The sequence below is a fragment of the Dromiciops gliroides genome, chromosome 4 (genome assembly GCF_019393635.1).
Source record: "Dromiciops gliroides isolate mDroGli1 chromosome 4, mDroGli1.pri, whole genome shotgun sequence".
Classification (NCBI taxonomy): Eukaryota; Metazoa; Chordata; class Mammalia; order Microbiotheria; family Microbiotheriidae; genus Dromiciops; species Dromiciops gliroides.
In genome coordinates this window covers 100,933,048-100,957,910 of record NC_057864.1, presented here as the reverse complement: position 1 = coordinate 100,957,910, position 24,863 = coordinate 100,933,048, and the positions used below count along the sequence as shown (strand labels likewise).

At 45.2% G+C, this 24,863-nt stretch overlaps 2 protein-coding genes across 4 annotated transcripts in view; one reads left to right on the top strand and one right to left on the bottom strand.

Annotated features, from left to right (window-relative positions):
• Window positions 1-1,930: 1,930 nt before the first annotated feature.
• LOC122753044 (alpha-1,3-mannosyl-glycoprotein 4-beta-N-acetylglucosaminyltransferase-like protein MGAT4E) lies at window positions 1,931-10,392 on the bottom strand. The gene is made up of 4 exons (XM_044000118.1): window positions 10,220-10,392; window positions 4,867-4,997; window positions 4,353-4,488; window positions 1,931-3,090 (listed from the first exon to the last, which is right to left on the bottom strand). The coding sequence occupies exons 1-4, from the start codon at window positions 10,266-10,268 to the stop codon at window positions 1,931-1,933; spliced, it is 1,476 nt and encodes a 491-aa protein (XP_043856053.1). The 5' UTR covers window positions 10,269-10,392.
• Window positions 10,393-14,108: 3,716 nt separating this feature from the next.
• Window positions 14,109-24,863, top strand: part of KDM5B (lysine demethylase 5B) — a 70,439-nt gene continuing 59,684 nt past the window's right edge. For 2 of the 3 annotated variants that reach the window (XM_044001927.1, XM_044001925.1), the window contains exon 1: window positions 14,109-14,609. In XM_044001927.1, the coding sequence (XP_043857862.1) occupies window positions 14,394-14,609 (216 nt within the window). In that variant the 5' untranslated portion in view covers window positions 14,109-14,393. The remainder of the gene's footprint in view (window positions 14,610-24,863) is intronic. The other variant, XM_044001926.1, reaches the window with a different exon arrangement.

Sequence of the window (24,863 nt, the reverse complement as noted above, 5' to 3'; positions counted from 1 at the left end):
TCTCAGAAAATTACTAGCTGTGTGACCCTGGATAAGTCACTTAACTTCTATTTATTTGCTTCAGTTTCCTCACCTTTAAAATGGGGGTCATTATGGCCTCTGGTTCCCAGGGTTGTTTTGAGGAACCCATGAGATAATATTTATAAGCTAAATGGTGCCTGGCAACTATTATAATAGGTGCTTAATAAATGTTTGTTTCCTCTGAGAGCATATATCTTATTCATAAATAGTTTTTTGCCATTGTCTTCCCATTAGATAGTGAGCTCCTTAAGGTCAGAGACTAATTATTGCCTTTCTTTATGTCCCCACTTAGCACAGGGCATCTGGAACAAAGGAGGTGCTTAATACCAGCTTATTAACTTGATTTGCACTTGTTTCCTCTCCTACCTCTACCCACTACCCTCACCTCCTATTCCTTAGAATTCTTTTTTTTTTCTTTTTTTTTGGTGAGGCAATGAGGGTTAAGTGACTTGCCCAGGGTCACACAGATAGTAAATGCCAAGTGTCTGAGGCCAGATTTGAACTCAGGTCCTTGTGACTCCAGGGCTGGTGCTCTATCCACTGCACCACCTAGCTGCCCTGAGGACAATTATTGTTTTGTTTTTATCTTAGTGACTGGCACAGAACAGGTACTTAATTGCTTATGGAATTGAATTAGATTGAAGGCTTTATCTTTTAACCTTGTTAACCTTGGCCAGGCTCCCAAAGTCACACCCTCTATAAGGGCACAAACAAAAGTTCATTTAACTGGTTAAAAAATATTTTGATCTTTTTTCCTCTTCCGTGCACACAACCTAGGTTATATGAAGAGTAGGAGCTAGAAACTTCAGACTGTCTCCTTAACACAAGACTAAAATTTCCCTCTCAGTGGGAAGGTTCCCAATTTCCCCAGACTTGTATGAGAACTGGTTGCTTTTGGAAGCAGCGGGGCAAATCTTGATGAATTTCACTGACTTCTTTCCTGAGTCAGTTCAACTGAGGGAGACATTTGAAAGGTTCCTACAAGGGATGAGGTAAATGTAGTTAACGGGTCTTAGCAGAAATTTGTTTTTCCCCTTAATTGGTCGTGCCCGGACAGACATCTCACTTTTTATTTAACCCTATTTGCTCACAGTTCATTACATCTGGTGCCTCCTTCTCATTTCAGCCCGTAGCAGTGAGAAGATAAAGGCAGAGCCCAAGGAACTGATAGACGCTGCTTTTCATCTTCTGAAGATGCTGGAGACAATTTGTGGCAGTTTGCCTATCTAATAAGAATCTTATATAATGGTTTAATAGAGAACCTCACCTCTGCACAGTCGCATTTTACAACAAAAAAAAATTATGGTTGAAGATTAAGGATAAAATATCCACATATCTGCCAACTTGGTGCCCGAGATTCACCCAACCATGGTGTAGACTGGTGAGGGGATTGGGGCGGGGTAGAGGATGTTTAAAGGTCAAACAAAGAAAGGAGACAGAAAAGAGTCTTGAGTGAGTAGTAGTGCAATGGAAGGGTTTTGGTCTTGGGTACACCTGTTGCTTTACTACTGGGTAGGGATCCAGAGGAAATATTGAAATTTTCTTCTGGGGCTTTTTTTCTAGAACTTCTAGATTCTCTAAAGCCTCTCACAGTCAATCAGGTCCTCAGGTGAAGGGTAAAAGCCAGGCTTATTCCAGGTTCACTTGATTCTAGGACTGGGGAAAAAGCCTAGGTCACTATTCTGGGACTTCAGCTCCTGTTTTCAGTTATCCCATTGCTGGGCTACAGTGTTTGTTCTGGGGAAAGACAATTTAGTAGAGAAATGGGTCCGTTTCTGACCCTTATCAGCTCGTGTCTCCCATTCCACAGCTTGGATAGGTACCCAAATAAACGCCCCAGGCTGATTTCAAGATTTTAATTCTCAGTTACTTATGTCAACTCCAACTCCAGGGTCCCTCCCATCTCCAACTATTCCTCATGATTGACCCAGATGTTGATGTGTCTGACCATGACCCATGAGTTATCCCTAGGGCTGGTCACCAGGAGTCGCACACAGCTCACATTGTGTCCTGTCTGTCTGTGTTTCAGCCTGCAGTCCAACTGCCCATCCCACAGCTGTCCAAGAAAGGTATACTTGGTACAATGTTTTGATTGCCCAGCGGGATTAGAACCCAGCTCCACTTTTCCCTCCTCCAAACTCTGTAGCTTCTCTATAGGTGTACCTGTCAGCACCTGCACCCGAATCACATTAACTCCCTCATCCAGGATCACTGTCAGCTGATGCCCAGGTAGAGCATTCGGGGTCAAAAAGAATGTCTCGTCCAGGCTATAGGCATTTTGGGGCAAATGGTTCTGAAGAGTCTGCATATCAGTGTAGACGACTGCAGGTGGGTTATCTGGAATGTCAGAGCTATCCTCTTGAAACTTCTCGTTGTCTGGCTCTTCACATGTGTGGGAGTTATTAGGAAAGTAAGAAGAGGATCTGTCAAAATGGTAAAAGAGGAAGGGGCTTAGGTGGATGGGATCCTTCTGGCCCTGAAGAATTCGGAAATGCAAGAGGAGCATGTCAGGGGACTCATCCTTGTAGAAAAGGAGGAGGAAACCCGCCAGCTTGGGGAGGTCCATGGAATGGCAAAGCTTGCCAGCTAAGCCTCGGTTGGCAGATTCCATGATTGTCCACGGTTTGTCCTTTCGAGCTTCTAGTTCTTGCTGGATAATAGTGACAAAGTTGGGGGTACATCGGATGTCGTCCTTGATCATGAGAAAGTAGTCAGAGAGATTGGCAGCAAAGCTCATGAGGAAGGCATAATCCAACATCTGCTTAGACCGGAAGGTCTTTACGTCAGAGAAGTTAAAGACTATGTGTGGCTGGGACCACAAGTGCTGATAGGCAGCAGAAGGGGCATGGATCACAATCAGCTGCCCTCGGAGGATCTGTGGTGTGAAGAGGCTGATGATGATACTGACTGTCTCGTTGAGCCAATAGGGGTCAGGATCAGCTAAGTGCACAAGCACCGTGATGTGCCTCAACTCATAGTTGGAGGAAACCTTGAACACAGACCTCAGAGTACTCATGAGGTATTTTCCTGTAGGACTCTGCATTGAAGACAGCCCCACAGTAAGAGTCTCTGGGGAGGAAGTAGGGGGCATAATTAGCAGCACAGGGCAAAAAGAAAGTCTTTTCCCCTAAGCAGAGATTGACCTTTCCCGTACTATTCTCTCTCTCTCTCTCTCTCTTTTTTTTTTTTTTTGGTGAGGCAATGGGGGTTAAGTGACTTGCCCAGGGTCACACAGCTAGTAATTGTTATGTGTCTGAGGCCAGATTTGAACTCAGGTCCTCCTGAATCCAGGGCCGGTGCTTTATCTACTGTGCCACCTAGCCGCCCCAAAAGCCTTCTTTTTTCCCTTTTTTTTTTTTTGGTAGGGCAAGGAGGGTTAAGTGACTTGCCCAAGGCCACACAGATAGTGTCAAGTGTCTGAGGCTGGATTTGAACTCAGGTCCTCCTGAATCCAGGGCCGGTGCTTTATCTACTGTGCCACCTAGCCGCCCCAAAAGCCTTCTTTTTTCCCTTTTTTTTTTTTTTGGTAGGGCAAGGAGGGTTAAGTGACTTGCCCAAGGCCACACAGATAGTGTCAAGTGTCTGAGGCTGGATTTGAACTCAGGTCCTCCTGAATCCAAGGTCAGTGCTTTATCCACTGTGCCACCTAGCCACCCTCCTGTACTATTCTCAATCCAAAGGGATGGCTAAGATGATCTTTGGTCCATCAAAGGGTTCTAAAAGCTTATGACCCTGTGAGAAATGATTCCCATAGAATCTATTCATTCTCTTTTTTGTTGTTTTTTGGGTTTTTTTGGGAGGACAATGAGGGTTAACTGACTTGCCCAGGGTCACACAGCTCGTAAGTGTCAAGTGTCTGAGGCTGGATTTGAACTCAGGTCTTCCTGAATCCAGGGCCAGTGCTTTATCCACTGCCCCACCTAGCTGCCCGCTATTCATTCTCTTTTTAATCACCTCTCCCTTAACCATCATTCTCCTTCCTTCTCCCCTCCTATCTCATCTTTCTTTTTTCTTCCTTCTGTTTTTTTCAGGGCCCTGAGACTTCTCATACTGAACTTCTCTATAGGAAAGGTATGTGCTTGGGGTAGGGTGAAAGAGATAAGATATTATTGGCTTAAGATGAGACTTTTCTATAAGATTATAGACTCAGGAGTACTGTTAGCTACAACTTCCAGCATAGCTGGATCTTTCTAGTATCCTCCCCCCCCCTTCCTTCTTTCTTTCCTGTCTACTGTTTCTCTCAGTTCCTCTAGTCTCCCTTCTTGATGCTGCTGTCTGTCCCTAAGACTCCTCCATCTTATCTTGGCATAATATGACACTCATGTACTCACTTTTTTCTAGAGGCAGGGCTCCAGCCAAGTATTGGTAGGTGAGATGAGAGACTCTGCTTGGGACATTATATGAGCTCCACTGCAGGTATTCCTCACTCTTGGAGCTGAACTTCTGGTCCAAAGATCGCTTTGTTTCCTGGGAATAGAACAAGTTTCAGCCTTCAGAGGCCTCTCTCAGGATCTCTAGGGGGAAAAGTAATGTGGGATGGTGGCCAAAGAGCCACCAAGGTAGGAATGTTCCCAGGATACCAGGCCATTGGATATTGGAAGTTGTTCCTAACCTTACCCCTCCACCCCATCCCAAGAAAAGTACAAAATGGATATTATGTCTAGGGCTATGGGCTAATGTTCAATTGTTCTCTAGGGAAGTCTCTTTCCCATTTTCTGGGGGAGAGGTACAAGGATGAGGTAAACTCACTTGGATGACAAATGGCCTATTCTTATCAGGCCCCACTCTACATCTCCCTATTCCTAGACTAAGATCTGAAGGAACTACTTTGCTTTTGATACTCACCAGAAGATAGATGTCCTCATTTATCTTTGGGGTTCCCAAGCTGATGAAAAACCACAGGAGGCCTGAGCCAGCTAAAATGATGGTATAGTGTCTGAAGGACCAGCGCATGATGCCCAGCATAGGGTGTTTCCCTGTAGGGAAGAAGGAGCAGGATCTAAGGTTCAGGATATATAGCCTAAAAAGGTTGATTACAAAGTAGCTACAGAACAGTCCCTCCTGCCTTAAAAGTTCTCCACATATTTCCTTTTCTATTCCTTCTTCCTAGTTATCCCTAACAGATCTCCTGAGCCTGTTGCTCCTCCCACTCCTATCCCACTAACCCTTAACTGGGCACTGCACTGAATAGACTTGGGCTACTGCCTAAAGAAAGAGGCCCTTAGGATATTTGCTGTCACACTTTGTGAGGTTAAGTGTGCAGATTCAACTTGGGAAAGATTCTAAAAAGTCATTTCAGAGAACTAAATTAAATCTGCAACATTAGGTAGTGATAGTGAGAGTTTTGGTGATTCCACAGGCCCTGAACCACAGATTTCCTGTTAAGGATGGCTTATCTGAGACAATGCTAAATGTAAATTTTCTCCTCTATCTCTCTTTTTTTTTGTTTGGTTTTTTTTGTTGTTCCTCTATCTCTTTTTAAAAATGATTACTGAAAAAGTTTGTTATTAAGGTAACAATTTATTTATTAAATACTATATTTAGGGGCAGCTAGGTGGCACAGTGGATAAAGCACCAGCCCTAGATTCAGGAGGACCTGAGTTCAAATCTGGCCTCAGACACTTGACACTTACTAGCTGTGTGACCCTGGGCAAGTCACTTAACTCTCATTACCAGAACCCCCCCAAAACAAACAAACCCCAAAACCAAAACAAAAAAACCCAAACAACCCCCCAAACTATATTTAAGATAACATATAGTAAACATTGGGGGGAAAAAAGATCACCTAAGTAAAATTAAGGCGATCTCTTACTAATCCAGTCCCTGATACTTGTAAGTTACTCTGTTTTAATAAACTTTGATTCAAAGCCTTTTCCAGAGACTTGGGTTTAATGGGGCCAGGTAAAATTTATCTGAAAACCTCCCTCCTAGTCAAAGCTTTGTCATCTTCTGTTATTTCCCTACACAGATCAAAGCCTTGTCTGATTTCCTATATAACAGGAATACCTCCTAAGAACCTGTTCAGAGTATTTTTCTCTTCACTCACCTTAGGTTTTTGGCTTCTGAAGTTACAGCTTTTATAAATTGAAATTTACATGTCATAGGAAGGAATTTGTAAATTAAATTCTTTTCAGTGAGTTTCCATAGCAACTTGGTTCTTCTACAAACTGCTGTTAAAAAAAAAGGATCATATATCTTTCTGTAGGTGGTTTCCTTAATAACAGCTGTGCTAAAATGTCATTTCCTCTGCAGAGAACAACTGACCGGCAGCCCTCTCTCATGCAGTATGTCTACTTAGTGGAGTCATTGGGGTGGTATTGGTATTGAGTGAGCCTGCCAGGAGGAAGAAGTTTTGACATGTCCTCTTCTCCCACAACTGCCCAAACTGCCTTCCCTTCCCTTCGAACTCAGATCCATTTCTTTTTCCTCTAGATGTGTCCTCCATCTTTTTCTTTGGGAAGAAGGTCCCATCTCTGGGTTCCCTCCTGATACTTTTTCATTAGGGGCATTCTATGGGATATTCCTCAATCTTAGTGTCCCCTCTGCTCCCCACCCACCTCCATCTTCCTTTCTCCCCTGTTCTCATTTTCAGTTCTCTAGAGGAAGGTACTGGAAGAGGCAATAGTCAATGAAGGCAGAAGGGAAAACTTAAACACCTCAGTGGCCACAACAGCTTCGATGATCTTGGCTTCTAGGAATCCCTTTGTGTATTATTGCCTTAGTCTACTGGGTGTTCTAGAGACAGAGCTGGGACTTTTGTAAGGAACCAGGACCCTTCCCCAAATCCTGGAGAAGAGCCTGGAAATCCACAGAGCAGGAACTGGAGTAGACAGAACCAGATGGCATTGATTCCTCTGATCCCAAACAGGCCACATCTGTCATCATTTCTCCCAGGTGACATTCCCTTGACAACCATTGTTTCCCTTGAATGGGGGGGTGGGGCTAGTTTTCTACTCCTCACCTCAGGATTTACTCCCAGTGTTATGGAAGAAGGGGAAGGAGAGTCTATGAAGACTATGCATAGGAATCACATATGTATACTATATAGAGGAAGATGTGAGAACTTTCCTATTATTCTAGCTCCTAAGGCTGGGCTCTGTTCCACTGAGGACAGAGCACACCTGCAGGCAAAGAGGTCCAGATAATGATAAACAGGAAAAAGGTAGTGACATAATGATTAAAAAAAAAAAAAGAAAAAGAATAAATAGCCTGTGTGATCCTGTGAAGACCAAAGGAGGTGAGACATACTACGATCATGGGGGAGGAGTGGCTCAGTGGTTGGGGATGGGGTAAGAAAGAGTTGAGAAGAGCAAAGTTTTTTGATAATTGAATAATAAATGCTAAACTACAGACTTAAGAGAAGAAATTAACTGTTTTCATTTCCCACATGTAAAAATCCTCTTTGGGTGGCGGGAGAGTGAGGACTCCTGGAATTTACAATCTGGATAGTTTAAGGTTGGGGAAAATGAATTATGGTCCTAAATGAATCTTCTGGGTAATTCACAAAACAATAGGATGTCAGATAGTCAGAGAGAGTCCCAGAACCATCTTAGCAGGTTGGAAGAATGCAGGTGGCCTTTCTCTCTCCCTTGTCCACCGTCCTCGGCCTTCTTAGAACAGTTTCCATTATGTTGGGAGCTACTCCATTCCAGTTAGAAGGAATTTGATATGTTCCAATGATCCAAGGTCTAGTAAAGTCATAACAACTGTGTGGTAGGTGGCCCAGAGGAGGACTGGGGAGCAAAGGCCTCTCATCTCATATTCTTCTCATAAACAAGACTTTTCTGGGTGTCCTGGGCTTTGCAGGTGATCTGACTGCAATGGAAGAAGCCCATGCTATGCCCTGATGGGGTTGGATTTGTCCCCTTACTGCTTCCATGGTTTTTCACCCCTTTGTATACATGCTCTGTCTGGACTGTCAGATTTTCAGGCCCCTCCAAGCAGTACAGAAAGGGAGGAAAGAGGGCTGCCCAAGGCCCAGGAGGTCTGGATGAACATGGTCACTTCTAAATTCCTCTCTCTGGAAGTCATCTCTCTCACCCCAAACTCCTTACAGCATTTTGCCTGGAATTTTCCTTTGAATTTATCACCATTTCCTATAGATTGTAGATATTTGTGTATACTTCTCTACCTTAGATTGTAAATTTGAGAACAAATTCTGTGCCATAGTTCTCTATTCCCATAATAGTAGGATTTTGCACATAGTAAGTGGTTCTTAATAAATATTTTGCACATAATAGGTTCTTCTTAATTAATTGAACTGTTTTTGCTGTCCCTTTGGGGTCTGTTGCTAAAATAGTCAATAAGTATTTATTAGTACCCATTTAATAGTAGGGGCAGGGAGGTGGCTTAGCGGATAGAGGTCTGGAGTCAGGAAGACTCATCTTCCCGAGTTCAAATCTGACCTCAGACACTTACCGTTAACCCTATTTGCCTCAGTTTCTCATCTTTAAAATGAGCTGGAGGGGCAGCTAGGTGGTACACTGGAAAAAGCACCAGCCCTGGATTCAGGAAGACCTGAGTTCAAATCCAGCCTCAGACACTTGACACTTACTGGCTGTGTGACCCTGGGCAAGTCACTTAACCCTAATTGCCCTGCCAAAAAAACAAACAACTCCCCCCCCCCAAATAAAATGAGCTAGAGAGAGAAATGGCCAATCACTCCAGTATCTTTTGCCAAGAAAACCCTAAATGGAGTCACAAAGAGTCAGAAACAACTAATAACTAAACAACAACAAAAATACCTACTAAATGCCAGGCATGGTGCTAAGGCTGGGAATACCCTTTTCCAAAAAAAAAAAAAAAGCAAAAGATAGTCCCTGCCCTCAGGAATTCACAATCTAACTTGAGAAACAACAAACTGTTATGTACAAACAAATGAAATACAGGAGAAATAGGAGACACTCAACTGAGGGAAGGCATTAGAATTAAGAGGTACTGGGAAAGGCTTCTTGTACAAGGTAGAGTTTTAGCTGGAACTTTGAAGGAAACCTGTGAAGTCAGTAAGTGGAGATGAGGAAGGAGAGAATTCCGGGTTGGGGTGGGGGGAACAGCCAAAGAAAATGCCTGGAGCAGAGAGATAGAGTGTCTAGTTCTTGGCACAGAGGTTAGGAAAGTTTTTTTACCTGGGACTCAGACCCAGATTTACGGTATATGTGAATTGTTCTCAAATTAGTCAAAAGAAATGGATCTCAAAGCACATAGGCATGTATCACATTGGTGGCATCTCTCATAGCTGTGACGAAGTTTAGAGCTAACCAAAAGAAGTTGTCATATTTGGGGCCAGAAGGGTTTCAGGAAGTGGTAGAGTGATTAAAAGGGAGGCTTTGCTCTTAGGGTCAATGCTTGAAGTGGGGCTTGCTGCCTTAACTAGGTGTAGGCAGGAAATCTACAGGAAACAACTGAGTTTAGCACCTAGTTACCAAAAATAATTAAATTAGAAAGCTACTAGATATTCACATTGTTAACAGTGCCCATCTATGAATGACTTTAGTAACTATCTTAATCACTTCCCCTATCATTTTCACTTCTTGAATTGCAAAGCTGAGTTGCATGGCATACACTTTGCCCCTTGACACTTTTTGATCAAGCTACTAGTTCAGGCTCTAATTTAGTGCTTTGGCTGGGTTTGTGAAGAAGGGGGTCAGAATGGATCTTGGGATTTAAAGCAGGAGACAAAGATCTTTTGGTTGTTCCCTAATAAGGAAGTTGCAGGTGAAGGCAAAAAAAACCAACCAAAAGATCTTTGTCTCCTGCTTTAAATCCCAAGATCCATTCTGACCCCCTTCTTCACAAACCCAGCCAAAGCACTAAATTAGAGCCTGAACTAGTAGCTTGATCAAAAAGTGTCAAGGGGCAAAGTGTATGCCATGCAACTCAGCTTTGCAATTCAAGAAGTTCAGTTGGGAGGGGGAATTGGTTATCATCACTGATTTTAATGGGGGGGGGGGCAGCTTTAAGTTGTCCACCTAAGGCTCTGACAGTGGGGAGGAAGGAAGGAGGGAAGGAGGGAGAGAAAGGTCAGGACTGGGAAGAAGTCTGTTCCTCAGTTTCTCCATCTGTAAAATGGAGGTTGAACTAGAATCTAGTCATTACATAACTTCCTATTCCTTAGAATGGGCTCTTCTGTTAAGTTTATAACGTCTTTCATAAATTTACCCCAGCCTAGCCTCACTGTATATTGGTTCCCCTTATGCACCTTGAAATCTTGACAAACAGGTGTCTGTTCCCGACAAGCCATACTCCATCTCCCGACTCTGCGTCTTTGCATTTGCTTTCCCCCATGCAGGGTAGGCGCCCCCTCCTCTCGCCGTTAGCCTCAGAAATCTCTTCAAGTGGAAGGTCAAACACCACCACCTTCTATAAAAGGGTTTCCCGATCCTACCGCCGCCAAACTGCTAGTGCCTTCCCTTTTAAGCTACATTGCTTTTAGCCACTTTGTGTTTATTTGTATTGATTCTCTTTTTGTATGTTTTTTTCTTCATATACTTATATACGTCCTTGTCTCTCCTGTTAAGAATGTAATCTTGAGAGTGGGGAATCGTTTAGTTTATCGTACTTGTATCCGGGGACAGCGTCTGAAATGAGAGTGACGCCTAATAATAAAACGCAAGTTGATTGACTCGAGGTCCCCTTCCAATTTAATTCTCGAGGACGTAAGATGGGGGGGGAGGGGGCCTTGAAATAAATACTTAAGAAGTGCTTCTGTGTGGATGGATTGAAAAGGAAGGAAGAAGGAAAAGATACAGGGAAGATCCAGCCTAGGTGGGAAGTACAAGTGGGAAGACGGGACAAGGAAGGGCCAAGGGTAGAAAGTGAAGGTCAGAGCACAAAGGGGGGGGGGGTTCATCGCTGGAGGCGCGGGAGGGGAGGAAGGGGGGGGGAAGAAGAGGAGGAGGAGGAGGCCGCAGCAGGAGGGTGGGAGGAGCCCAGCCGCACACGTGCGCTACGTGCAGAGCCGGCCGCCGCCCCCTCCCCTAGTAGTGGAGACGGGCCTGCTCTGCCTTTCTCCGAGACCCGAACAGCTCCGGGTACCCGAGAACAGGAAGTTGTTTAGGGAGCGATCTACCCCAAATTTGGGATCTGGAAATCTTTCCCATCGGTCTTGATTCATCCCCGGCCTGCATGAAAGAATAAAAGGAAGAGGGTAGGGTGTTGTCAGGGGCCCTGTGAAAGAGGCTTTGGCAGTAACGCAGAGACCGATAGATGTCCAAGGGGTCTGGCGCAGATTTACGTCTATCATGATGACAGTGGCTGACCCTTTCAAATTGGGTGACCCTGGCTGAGCCTAAGGCTTGGGGCGCACGGAGATCCGAGGGGAGATACGGGGCACCCTGCCAGAGAAGGGCCGACCGTGGCCTTGGGCGGTGGGATGAAGGCCGGGGTGGGGCCGCTAGTTGAGGGGGGGTCCCGGAGACGTGGCACGACGATCCGGGGTTCGTTCGAGCCTCAGCCACCCCGTGCTGACGCCAGCGATAACCCAGCCTAGACTCGACCCGGGCCTTGCTCCCCGTTTCCCCTCCCCGCCCCAAACCTTCCCACCCCGGAACTCCTACCCCCTCGGCTGGGCGCTCCGACCCCCAGGGCGCCCCGGGGCCCGGGCCGAGACAATGCGGCCTGGGCCCCGCCCCCGAAGGCTGATGCGACCCCGGGCTCTGCCAATCACTACCAGCCGCTAGGCTCTTTAAAAAAAGAAGGTCCGGGCGTGGTGTGGCTGTCAGCTGGAGAAGGATCCCTCCGCACATGTAAACACACATCATAAAGGGCAAAGGGAACCCTTCTTTGGAAGGGGGAGGGGTCTGCTAGCTTAGCCCACTTCCCATAGAGCCCCCGCAGGCCCTTGGTGCCCTGGCCAAACCTCTCAGCCTGTGCTAGGCCACAGCTGCCCCAATCCTTCCAGAATGGAGTCCCGTCGGTTGGGGTTACCCACCACGGAGGAAATCAGGTTGGGGGAGCTGGAGGCCAAGGATGAGAGAAGGAAAGGGCTATGGTTTCCATAAATGCTCGCGGGCCCATCTTTCTTGTGCCCGCCTTCCTGAGGAGAAATTTAAAAGCAGAAGCACGTGAGCCATGAAAACGTGTGCATCTGGAAGATTTGTGCGGCTCACCCTACCTGTGGGCCTTTGGGCTTCCGGCTTAGGGTTTCTGCCTGGGTCCTGGAATCCATATGCAAAGCTGCAATGAACAAAGGGTCAGCCGCTCTGGGACTGAATCAATGTTTCCACATCTCTGTATTAAACGTTTTCAAATGCATTTAGATGTTGTGACTAATAAAATGCGAATTCACTTAAAAGCATGACTGAATTATGTTTTTTCTTACTCAACGGATATTCTATTGTGTTGAAACAGTTTTATACATTAAGAAGGAAGGGGGTGCTGATTGATATGGGCAAAGGTCTGGGGCCACCCCAGGATGCAAGGCAGGGGCATAATGAAAAAGCAGAATTCAGCTTCAGAGATGGGCACACATTCTGCCCAGGATAAATAAGAGTGGGCACTACATCCCCCAGCTGCTCCTATCACCTGACCACACTTCCATCTCCCTTACCTGGGCTTTTCAGGGGTTTGTTTTGGGGTTTTTTGTGCGTGTGTTCTTGGCCACTAGGTTTAGGAAGATAGAAAAGAGATCTCTGAGTTATTCTGTGAAAGGAGGGTGCCAGTTCCCTCTGCAGAGAGCTGGTGGTGTATTGCAAAACGCTCTCTCCTAACGTAAGTTGGATTAAAACGAGAAATTCAAACTTAATGAAGTGAAGGGGAGACGATTGAGGGGTTGTGTCACTATTTAGATTTTAAAATGCCCTTGTTCTCATAGAGTTCACAATCTTATAGGGTTATATGGCATAAAATGTACAACCAGCACTGAGAAGTGAGATCAAAATTGCATGAGAGAGATGAATTGGAAGGGCAGGGAGTCTGGGATTCCTGGAGGTTGCTCTCAAGGCAGAATATTTTGATGTTGTTTGTATTTCCTTTTTTTTTTTGAAGAAGACCAGTGACGTCCAAACAATGATTTCTTAACTTGCTTGTGAATTGGATGTAAGAGAGGTAGGGTTGCACAAAGTTGTCAACCTCACTCACTCTTCCAGTATCATCAAAGTCCAGTGGCCAGACTGGCCACAGGATGCATCTAAGACTTTGACATCTTAGATGTCTGACCAAGCTCTAAGCAATCCACAGCCCCTTGCTTCAGCCACCTTCATGGCCTTTGGAAAAAATAAGTCTTTATGTGCTTGGGGGTAGACATGCCCCTAACTCACCCACTGGTTTGAGGCCCAACAGTTGGCCCCAACCTGGTTTAGCCCATCGGCAGAGAAGGTTTACTGGGGTGTGGCCCCTGCCCATGTTACAGCTTCTCGGAGCCACAGGTTAGAGTTGGGTGAAGGTGGACACCCACAGTGGAGGAGCAGCCCTCACACGGGAGGTGCTAGTCCTCCCTGAACACCCACATACCCTGCGTGTTTTAATAAACCCGGATGGAAAGGACCCTAGGGTCATCTAATCGAACCCCTTCATTTTATTTCTGAGGAAACTAAGGCCCAAAGAGGTTGTGTGGCTTGTGCTCAAGGTGCACAAAGGTGTCAGCTCCAATGGCTTTAAGAGCTGTACGGGACAATAAATAGCTGATCGGCCTCTGTCACAGGGCTGTGGAGGGAAAAGTGCTGGTTAACCTCCAATTGCTACACAAATCCTATTGGAGAACCAGTCGTGCCACCCGGGGAAGCGTGGGCTCCTCCAAGGTCTTCCCTTTGCCTAAGGTAGATCAGGAAGCAGCTTCCTGCCGCCCACCTCGGGAAGGCCCTAGAAAGCCGCAACACCCCGAGAGGGCCTTTGGGCTTCCCGCATAAAGAGGGGACGGGTACCCTAGTCCTCCGCTCTCCCATCAGCTGCAGGGTGAGGTACCCCACAGAGGGAGTGGGATGACAGCCACGGCCCCCGCCCCCGGCACAAGCCACCCACTCCATCCTTCCGTGGCTCCGCCCTTCTGGGGACGGAAGGAGGCGGGGTCGCTCGGCTCATTGGGGGAGGTGGGGATGCCGTGGGACTCTTTTCTCTCTCTCCGTGGCGGCGGAAGCGCACGGCGGTTGGGCGCAGAACCGGCGACGACGACGACGACGGCGGCGGCGGCGGCGGCGGCAGCGGCGTCGTCGTCGTAGTCGTCGGCGGCGTCGGAGGCAGCCTTATCCGAGCCAGAGGTGCTGCTGCTCGCTGGGATCAGTGTCGGAGGCGTCGCCGTCGCTGCTGCTGCTGCTGCTGCTGCTGGGGGTGTCGCGCTCGCAGACGGTCGCGCCAGCCGCTGCCGTCTCGGCTGCGCTCTGCCCACCGGCCCCGGGCCCCGGTTCTCCGCTGCCCCCGGCTCCGCGCCGCCCCCGCCGATGGAGTCGGCCCTGGCACTGCCCCCGGCGGGCCCCCGTCCGGCGCTTCCTGGCGCAGTCACTCCTGGCCCGGGCCCGCTAGGCGAGTTCTTGCCTCCGCCCGAGTGCCCGGTGTTCGAGCCTAGCTGGGAGGAGTTCGCCGACCCGTTCGCCTTCATCCATAAGATCCGGCCCATCGCCGAGCAGACGGGAATCTGCAAGGTGCGGCCGCCCCCGGTGAGTAACCCAGGGCCGCGCGAGGGCAGGCCCGGGAGGGCTGCGCGGAGGCGGCGGCGGCCGGGGCCCCGCCGACATCGCCGGGCAGGCGGCGGGGAAGCGTGGGACCGGCGGCCGTCCTCCGGGGCGCGGCGGGGGGTGTGCGTGTACGCGCGTGTGCTGGGAGGGTTAGCGGCGGGGCCGGGGCGGGTCGGGGGGCGCACTAGTGAGGAGTCGGGGCGAGGAGGAAAGTTTTCAATATGGCGGCGGGAGCCCCTGGTCCTTTGTGTGGCGGCGGCGGCGGCGGCGGTCCCGGGGCGGCCCTCACCTGGGCGCCCCACCCCGACCCGGGCCCGGCCCCGGCCCCCAGCCTGCGCCCGGGGCGGTCCGGGGTCCTGCGGCCGGGGGAGGGCGCCCGGTCCGCGTGTGCGTGCGTGTGTTTGTGTGCGCGCGTGTGTATACGTGTGTATGTTTGGGGTGGGGGCGCTGTGAGCCCCCATCCCTCCTCCCCTCAGTATTGGGCCGCTGGGGCCGCGGCACCCCTTTTATTTTCTAGGCACCCCGTTTCTGACAACATCCGAGCAGAAGATCCCCTTCTAAATTCAGCCCCTCCAGAGAAAGGGGGATCCTAAATCTGAGGGGGACCCCGCCCTGACTGGGAGTGGGAGACCCAAACATGGGGCCTAACGGCTGCAACGTCCGATGAAGAAAGCTTGAAGCCCCGAAAGAGCTGGGCGCACCCCTCCCCCCTCTTGGAGCCCCCTCCCCCGAGCAGGGGCGGGGGGGGGGGCCTAGACAAAGTTATCTTAGAGCGGCGGTTGGAGGGGCTAGGACCGTTGGGGGAGGGAGACCAACTGCCCTTCTTGCGGTGGTGGTGAAGGCCCTCTCCCATCCCCCTCACCCCTCCAGATCCCTCCCCCGACCCAGCCTATCCCAAATTGGAGGATGAGAGAGGATCTGCTTTGTTTTGTTTATTTCTCACCCCCACTCATCCTCCACCCTCTCAGCCCCTTCCCAACCAAAGCCCAGCTCTTTGTAATGACGTCTTTGAGCAGGAGGGTCTCTTCTCTCTCCCCTTCTTGATCCCTCCCTCTTTCTGCCTTGTACTCTGCTTTGAAAAGATGTTTATTAGAAAAGGGGAAAGGGGGGGGGGTTGGTGGTCATTGCTAATGTCCAGGACGTTGGAAAATCCGCCACCAATCATTTCCCCCACCCCCCAGCCCCGGTCAAAATGAAGCCACCACCGCCTTTTAAAAGAGTTGCACTTGGCCAAGTTTTAAAACGAAGTTGAAATACCTGTCGTGCTGAGCCTTCCCTTCCCCTCGCAGCCCCAATTTCTGGCTAGTTCATTTCTGTAGTGGAAATACTGCAGAAATGAGGCTGTATTTTTCTCAGAGTGGACAAGAAGGGTTCTGGTGTCTGAAGGGAAGCGAATTTTCTTTTAAAGCTCGAATAGTCTTGCCAAAGCCCACAGAAAAACTCATCTTGTTGAAGTCATTGTTTTAATTCCTGAGGAGAAAATAAACAGTGGTTCATTACTATTTTACTTTTCGTTATACTATCAAGCTAGAATAGAAAGGGTGAATATACATTATGAAGTTCTTTTAATAGTCTGAAAAGCTACTAACTTGGGTGACTTCTTGGGGGCCCAGATATGTGAGTGGCTAGTGGTGAGAGGCAGAGGAGAGACCTCAAGAAGGGGAGGCTGGATTCCTGGGTGTCGTCCTCCATGTTGGCATTGTGGCATACTATGGCTGGGGGAAGCCCTTTCTTTTTGCCTTTCTTTCCTGGTCTTTATAGGGTCCCCGAATCTAAAAGATGGGGTTACTTTAGTTTGGTCTGGCTACTTTTTTCCCTAACTTGGCTCACATGTACATGGAAACTTTAGCAAAATAATGCCATCTTAGTGTCTTTTCCTACCCTTAATGTTAGACAGACATGATGGCCACCATTTTGTATAGAGAGGCATACAGCCTGAGGAAGGGTGTAAAGAGGCACAAATTTATAAATGTAAACCAAACCCTCCCTTTTGGGACTCATCTCTGTGCTGAGGGGGCTTACTTCCCTCTTTGTTTAGCAAACCCCACTGCCAAAATGAAAGTTGGTATTTGGTGCTGTAAATTTGTTAACCTAACCACAGAAAGGGAATATATCCAGAAGTTGTAGCTCTGGAAGAGGGGTCTTGTTGGAACAAAGGTGTCTTGAGACAGTCTTTGTTTTAGAAAAAGAAGTGTTTCATTTGGAAAGCACAACTGTGAACAAGTGGTTTCACAAAGTTGATATAGCAAAAAAAAATCTGTTTTACATATTTCAGTAGGAGATAAATGCCTTTTAGTAGACAATCAGTATTTAAAAATTGTTTTTTTGGAAAAGAAGTAGATAGATCGAAAGGGTGGGGTGTGATAATTATAGTTTATACCTTATGGGAGGGATGGGGGGGGTAGGAAAAGTAGAATAAAAAAGCATTTATTTGATTTTTTATGTTATTACCTTTGTACCTAACATCAAGTGGGATTGTATAATTGGTTGCCATAAACTCTGCTATGAAAGGATTTGAGCTGGATTTCTGGGAACTTTGTAGTGGTGAGGTTTTTTCCACTTGTCACTAGGTTATTCTGAAGTTTATATGAAAACAGTCTATAGATTTGGTTGGAACTAATAGTTTTTAATGTATGTGCCTAAGTCTAGATGTAGAAGTTAAAAGAAAATAAATTAGCTTTTAATTCAAACATCAAAATAGAGTGAAATAACCAACTTTCTTTTCTGCCATTAGTGTATTATTTAGGTTCAAATAGTTTTATAAAAAGAGAAAATAGTATATCTGTTGCCTCCCTCGTTTCCTTACACTAAGGATCCTGTTTGTAGAATTTCTGTTAACTAAGCTGGCTTCTACTAAATGATGCATGATTGAGCCTTACTGGTATGCCAAAGTTTATTGATGTTTAAACTTAATCAGCCTTATCTTCTGCCTTCAAATTGGGTATTTTGGCTAGGTAGTCAGATAGTATATCCAATGAATGTAGTAAGTAGCTTTTGGGCTGGGTGACAACGTGGCTTACTGGGGAGGGGGACACAGGGCGGGGCCTAGCAGGCTAGGAAAAACAGTGAATTTTATAGGGCAATCTAAATTTGTACCCCAAATCCAAGATGTCAGAATTCTCCCTTAAGTCTGTGTTCCTAATTTGATTGAGCTGTGTAAGAACATATGAGATTGGATCATTAAGGGGAGTGGAATGCTATTATTTATAGACTTATCCTTTTAACTTGTGGACTTTATCTGACATTTTCCTTTGCTTTACAAGGCATCGTTTTGCATGGATGTGGAGCACTCTCCCCAATTTTCTAAAAGGAAGAGAAGGCCAATTTTGTGACTCTCTCGTGGGGTTGGTTGATTGTAAATATCTAGTTGAATGAATTTTGCGTAGCCCCTAGGGCTTTTAGCCTCTGAATCTCCTGAGTTCCATGGCTTAATCTTTACTACTGCATCATTTGTATTTGGCCACCAATTCCGCCGGCCCCCCCCCCCCCCCCCCCCCCCCCCCGACATTGGGGGTTAAGTAACTTGCCCAGGGTCACACAGCTAGTGAGTGTCAAGTGTCTGAAGCCGGATTTGAACTCAGGTACTCCTGAATCCAGGTCGGGTGCTTTATCCACTGCGCCACCTAGCTGCCCCCTGGCCACCAATTTTTAATCGTCTTTGTATGAATGTTCTTATACTGGCCTCACCCTGGCACTTAGATGTGCTTATGGCAGCCTCACACAGAACCAGTGGGGAAGAGATCATGGGATTATTCCTATTATACCAAGTAGTAACTGGGCAGAGAAACTGGCTTGTTGTTGTTCTAGTATATGTATTATTTCATGGTTGGGGAGAAGTGACTATCTTTAGAGAATTTTATTTGTCACTGAATTTACATTTGGCTTAATTTGACATTAGCAATGATAATTGGTCTTTGAGTCACAATAACATCCATTAGAACTTTTAGTAAATTATTGAAGAAACTAATAACCTGAGTAGAATTAAAGATTTATCTTCCTTACCCCTGAGAAAGAGCTCTCCCTTCATATATTTAGATGATTTGTCCATAAAACATGCAATGTGAACTAGCCTATTGGTCAAATAACTAGAACTAAATTTGCAAACCTATTTAATAGAGCGCTTGCATGTCGAAGCCAGGGTTTTTGAATTGCTTCTTTGTTTAAGTCACTGATCTTGGACTTACTGAACTGATTTTTTAAAATTACAGAAAATTATTAACCCTTAGCATCACTTGTTCCTTGTTTCTTAATTAGGTTTAAAGTACTTTTTATTCAGTAGAAGCTTGAATACTTTCAATTCATTGGTGGATTAACTCCTCAAATCCTGTCATCTCTATTGATGGTTTTTGAGGCCATTAAAATTGGAATTTTCCAGCCTTAATATTACCAGACACAAATTTGCTGCTCATAAACTTCCTTTAAAAAGGGGCAAAAAAAAATGTATTCACTATAAACTTAATTTCTTTAAATTGAACTTGACTCATTTCCTATAATGAGATCTTTTGCAGACTTTGCAACCTTTGATTGTCCTCTTAATTAGACCACTTGAAGGTTGTCTAGAGAAAAGAAATAATGTTGGGAGAGGCAAAGCCACAAAAATGAAAGTGTTAATTGGGTTCCTTATATTGTGGTCCCTATAGTCTACCTACGAAATGCCATTTAATAGATTGGCTGCAGAACCACTCTGAGTTGGGTGAGAAAAAGGTGGAATTTGTGTTTGCATAAAGTATGGGACATGGGATTCTGGTTCATTCTTTTGTCCAGTACACCTGCTTGGTTTATGATACACCATGGTGATCAAATGCAATTTTTCTTCTATGGGAGATGTAGATGTTCTTTGGAGAAGCGATAAAACACTATCCCAAAGGAAGCCCATAGAGGGTGGCCCTACACTAGCCTAACCTAGGATAGAATTTTTTTTAAGCCCTGCGTCTTAGTAGGTGATACTCTTGAATTTTAAAAATCGATTTTTTTTTAACATTTCAGCTTGTCAAAATGATAGTGTTAATTCAGTTCTGGAGCTTTGGACACAGTTGGGAATGACCTTAAACAGGAAAGTGCCTTGGGACTCTTCTCCCTGACCCCAAGTGGAGTTAATTCCTGGAGTCTCTAGACCCTATTGAAATAATGTTCTTTTTTGGAAACTCCTTTGTGCTGCTTCCATAATTTTAGGTGTCTGTAACTTGGGTGATTGGATACCTAGTGAAATTTCTGTTTTTAAAAAATCTTAAATTTCTCAGCAATGAGAAATGGTGATTAACATGAGAGAATTGAATATAATGCAAAGTCATTTAGTTTAATAAGTGCCTTTAGTGCCTACTATGCCTTGGCGAAAGAAAAATTTGGTATGGTTGTTAACTATAATTTACAAGAGTCCCAGTTAGGTATACTTGTAAGGATCACTTTTGATCTGTCAGACTTGGCTTCTACTCCTGGCCTTTATACTATTTGATCCTGGGCAGGTTGCTTAACCCCTCTGGGTTTAAGTTTCCTTATATGTAATAAGAGTTAGGGGATTGAACTAGATGTTCTCATGTCCCTTTCATCTATTTCTTAATCCTTTGATTTATTTACAGTATTCATCTTTTAAGCTCCCTGAGGGCAAAGACCCTAACTTAAACATTTTCTTCCTCTAATGTTGACCACTTAAGAGTTTAAGTTGATAGCTGTTCTGTTCAATAAGTTCAGTGACCAGAGTAAGAATTGATTGCGGGGTGTTGAGAACCAAGAATAAAAAGGGATTTGATTAAATTCGTCTTTGTAGGTTTAAAAAATTTTTCAAATTTCAAGTCGAAGTTCAATTTCTCTTCAAGAAACATTACTCTCTAAATCCATAGGTTGCCTAATGAATGGTACTCACTCATACCGAGGTTTTTTTTTTTTTTGTGACAGTGGATTCCCAGACTGAAGGAAAATAGGTTCCTCCATTTCCCCTTTTGCTAGAGGGGAAATTTTTAGAGATAATTTGGTGCTTTGAATTTCTCCCTGAAATTGGAAACATTGATTTAATAGAAGGGAACCTAGACTGGAAACTTGCTCCACTTACTTCCTGGCAGTGTGGGGTAGGAGGGAGGAAGGCAGTGTTGGGGTGGGCTGGGTAAATGGACCTTTTGGTGTCAAATGCAATTACACTCAAAACAGCCTGATAGTTAAATGGCTTTGCTTCTGTTGTCATGTTTGACTCTAACCTGACCCCATTTGGTGCTTTCTTGCAAAGATACTGGAGTGGTTTGCTCCTTCTCCAGCTCATTTCCTCCTTCTCCAGCTCATTTTACTGATAAGGAAACTGAAGCAAAAAAGGTTAGGTGACTTGCCCAGGGTCATACAACTAGTAAAATATTTGAGGCTGAGGTTGAACTCAGGAAGAGGGGTCTTTCTGGTTCCAGGTCCAGTCCTCTATCCACTGTACCACCTAGCTGCTTCTATGCTGTGTCTAAAGAAGATTTGGGACCTGAGACCCGAGTCTTCTGTTTCTAGTGAGTGAAGGACACTTGGACTGGGGATGGGGAGGAAGTGCCTTACTTTTGCACTACTACTGCATCCATTGTCTTTATCTTTGGAGAAAGGTCAGTTGTTGGACCTTGCATGTCAGCTAATTTATTGGCTAATTATTGGGAGTAGTAACATGTCACCCTGAGTGGAGGGAAATTCTCTCTCTTTATTTTTGGAAGGGGCAATGAGGGTTTAAGTGACTTGCTCAAGGTCCCACAGCTAGTAAGTGGAAAGTATCTAGGTCCGAATTTGAACTAAGGTCCTCCCGAATCCAGGGCCAGTGCTTTATCCACTGTGCCACCTAGCTGCCCTTGAAAGCCTTCTTTATTTGGGGGGGGGGTTGGATTACTTTTTTTTTTTGGTGAGGCAATTGGGGTTAAGTGACTTGCCCAGGGTCACACAGCTAGTAAGTGTTAAGTGTCTGAGGCTAGATTTGAACTCAGGTCCTCCTGAATCCAGGGCCGGTGCTTTATCCACTGCGCCATCTAGCTGCCCCAGTTGGATTCTCTTAATGAAAATTAGCATGGTATGTTTGTTCTGTTTCTCATTCTCTTTTATCTTTGGTATTATTCAGGCTTCACTTTTCTGGGAGTGTTCTTTTGACAACTTCAGGCCAGGGCAACCTACAGACTAGTCATAATTTAAGTAGAGTTTAGTGCAATACTCAAAAGATTACCTGTTGCCTTGTTGTTCTGGGCTATCCATCTTTTCTTTCTTTTTTTTTTTTGGTGAGGCAGTTGGGGTTAAGTGACTTGCCCAGGGTCACACAGCTAGTAAGTGCCAAGTGTCTGAGGCTGGATTTAAAAAGGTCCTCCTGAATCCAGGGCCACTGTACCACCTAGCTATCCATCTTAATTCAGTCCCTACTTAACCTCTTTCTTGGACTACTTCAGTAGTCTTTCTCTTTTTTGGTGGGGCAGTGAAGGTTAAGTGACTTGCTCAGGGTCACACAGCTAGTAAGTATCAAGTTTCTGAGATTGGATTTGAACTCAGGTCCTCCTAAATCCAGGACCAGTGCTTTAGCCACTGCACCATCTAGCTGCCCCAGTAGTCTCTTTAATAGTGCTTCCTATCTGAAGACTTTCTCCTATCAAGTCAAATCAACAAGCATTTATGAATGGCCTACTATGTATGAGACACTGTGCAAAATGCTAGGAAAACAAAGAAAGACAAAACAAAAACAAAAAACCACTTCTTGCTTTCAAGGAATTTAAGGACTAGACTCATGGAGGAGACAACTATGGACGATATGTATTGTACATATATACGCACATACATAATATACACATGTATATATAAATATGCATATATGTGTATATATGTTAAATTGGAGGTGATTTTTAGAGAGAATGCATTAAGATTTGGGGAGGATTAGGAAGGGTTTCTTGTGGAAAATGGGGGGGCCCAGCTGAAATGTGAAGAAAGCTAGTCAGAATGAGGAAGGGAATACTATTCTGAGTATGAGGCATAACCTATGAAGATGGCTTTCCCCATCTTCCCAACAGGTCTAACCATGTCATTCGACTTAAGTAAACTCCAGGGGCTCCTTCTTGCCTCTAGGATAAGTTATGTCCTTTGTGGGGCATTCAAAGCCCTTCACAACCTGCCCCTGCCTTCCCAGCCTTAATTATTATTATACATCATTATCTTTTCCACACTCCAGTGGTCTAAGCCAAAAACTGGCTTCTTACATATGGTTGTCCATCTTTCCTTTGTTGAGTGTTTTTGCGTTTGCTGTTCTCTATGCCTCTCCACTTTTGCCTCTTAAAATCCCTAGTTTAAGACTCAGCTCAAGCACCCCCTTCTGATACTGGAAGCTTTTGTGGATTCTTTCCTCCTCCTTTTAGTGCCCTCGCTGTATACACTTATTTACTCTTCTGATAGAATGTGAGCACATGAAGGGCAGGCGCCTTCATTTTTGTCTTTGTATTCCTGGTTCCTGGCACATGGTAGGTGATTATAGTTGTTCTACCTGGAAACAATTTTTTAAAAGCAGTGTCCATGATTCTTTATTGCTCTCTGGACAACATTTGAGTTTTGGTAAGTTTCCCTCTCATTTTTCTGATGAATGTGCATACAGTACAGGCTATACTGACTTGTTTGTTGCAGGTTTCAATATTAGTAGAGGTTCTTTTAGAGTTCATATGTTATAATTTGTATGTATACGTTTTTTCACTACTTAAAAAAAAGATTCCATTTTGAATTCTTAGAATTTTGAATTGGAAGTAAACTTTAAGATCATTTAATCCAGACTTCCTCATTTTAACTGAGCCCCAAACGAGTTAAATGACTTGCCTGAGGCCACATTGATTTAATAGTTTAGATTTGAACCCAGTTCTCTACTATTTTTTAGATTTACCATTTGACTGATGGGGGGGGACCATTAGCCTTGAGGCCCTTTAATGATTGAATGGGAATTAGATTCTTTGAACCCACTTGATTTTGTATTACTTCTTTCCCTTGTAGCTTTTGTTGTATTGGAACGTTTTGTATTAAAATTTTAATTTCATAAACCAGTGGTTTAAAATAACCTACACTTCCAGGAATTGAGGAATCCCCAGCTAGCTAGGGTGAATGGGGAATGCCAGGTTTTTAAAAGCATGTGAGGGTCTTGTTTTTTCCTGTTAATTCCAGCATTACCTTGGCTCAAGCATGCTTCATCTACAAATAAGGATCAGGCACTAACTGGAGCTGCTGTCCAGACTAATTAATTGGGAAGGGGATTAAGATCCAAAGCCTAACTTCCTTTTGACCTCAGTTTGAGAATGCTTTTTGAAGTAAGGTACACCAGTTCTAGGGGTCTTAAAGGATGAATCATTTTCTTTTCTTCACAGACACAGACACACACACACACACACAAAGTTCCAGAACTGGAACACACTAGAGGACTGAAAGGGTGACAGTTTTACCTTGAAAGTAGAAGCAAGGAACAGGATAAAGTTAGGTAGAGAGGTTTTTTGTTTGTTTGTTTTTTGGTGGGTTTTTTTTTTTGGTGAGGCAATTGGGGTTAAATGACTTGCCCAGGGTCACACAGCTAGTAAGTGTCAAGTGTCTGAGGTCGGATTTGAACTCAGGTCCTCCTGAATCCAGGGCTGATGCTTTATCCACTGTGCCACTTAGCTGCTCCCCTGTTTGTTTTTAACAAACTTTTCAGTGTTTTGGGCAGTGGAAGATTGTGTGTGGTGAAATTTGGGGTACCATTTGGGTACTGGGTGTTCTTAAGTGATTGTTCATGCTTAGCCTAATATGGATAGGCTTCATAGAAGCAGTCTCCCCATCTCCCTGAAAAATCCCTTACACAGTACTTCTGAAATTTGTGCTTTATTTACTTTTATTCAGCTCATAATTTAACCCACTTTTTAAATTAGAGGAAAAGGTAAGGTCATATTGGATCCAGAAGTTCTAAAATTTGTGTACCTTGAAAAACTACTTAGTGGAGTTCAATAAGTAGTCCACTTCGTATTCTTGTCCATTTACCCAGTTTGAATATCTGGGAAATAAGCACTGTACTAAAAAGTTGGTCTGATATCTCATAGGATAGAACTGTTAACTTGATGGCCTGCTTATGAAGAGCCCTGAACTTGGAGGAAAAAACCTTTGGCTCAAATTTCAGTTCTGCCTTATAAGTAGCAACTTGATTTTAGGTGAGTTAGTTCCCTTCTTTGAGCCTTTCCCTGTAAAGTCAGGGCAGAAGCCCCCAAAGGCTTGCTATGACCTTCCCTCTGAAATTGTTTATTAGATTGG

Coding starts and splice junctions, on each gene's coding strand:
- LOC122753044 (XM_044000118.1), bottom strand. CDS start 10,268: ATGGAGTATGGCTTGTCGGGAACAGACACCTGTTTGTCAAGATTTCAA. Junction 4,998..10,219: donor CTGTTTGTCAAGATTTCAAG/GTGCATAAGGGG, acceptor TCTTCCCTACAG/GGAAACACCCTATGCTGGGC. Junction 3,091..4,352: donor AGCCCTGCCTCTAGAAAAAA/GTGAGTACATGA, acceptor CTTCCTCCCCAG/AGACTCTTACTGTGGGGCTG.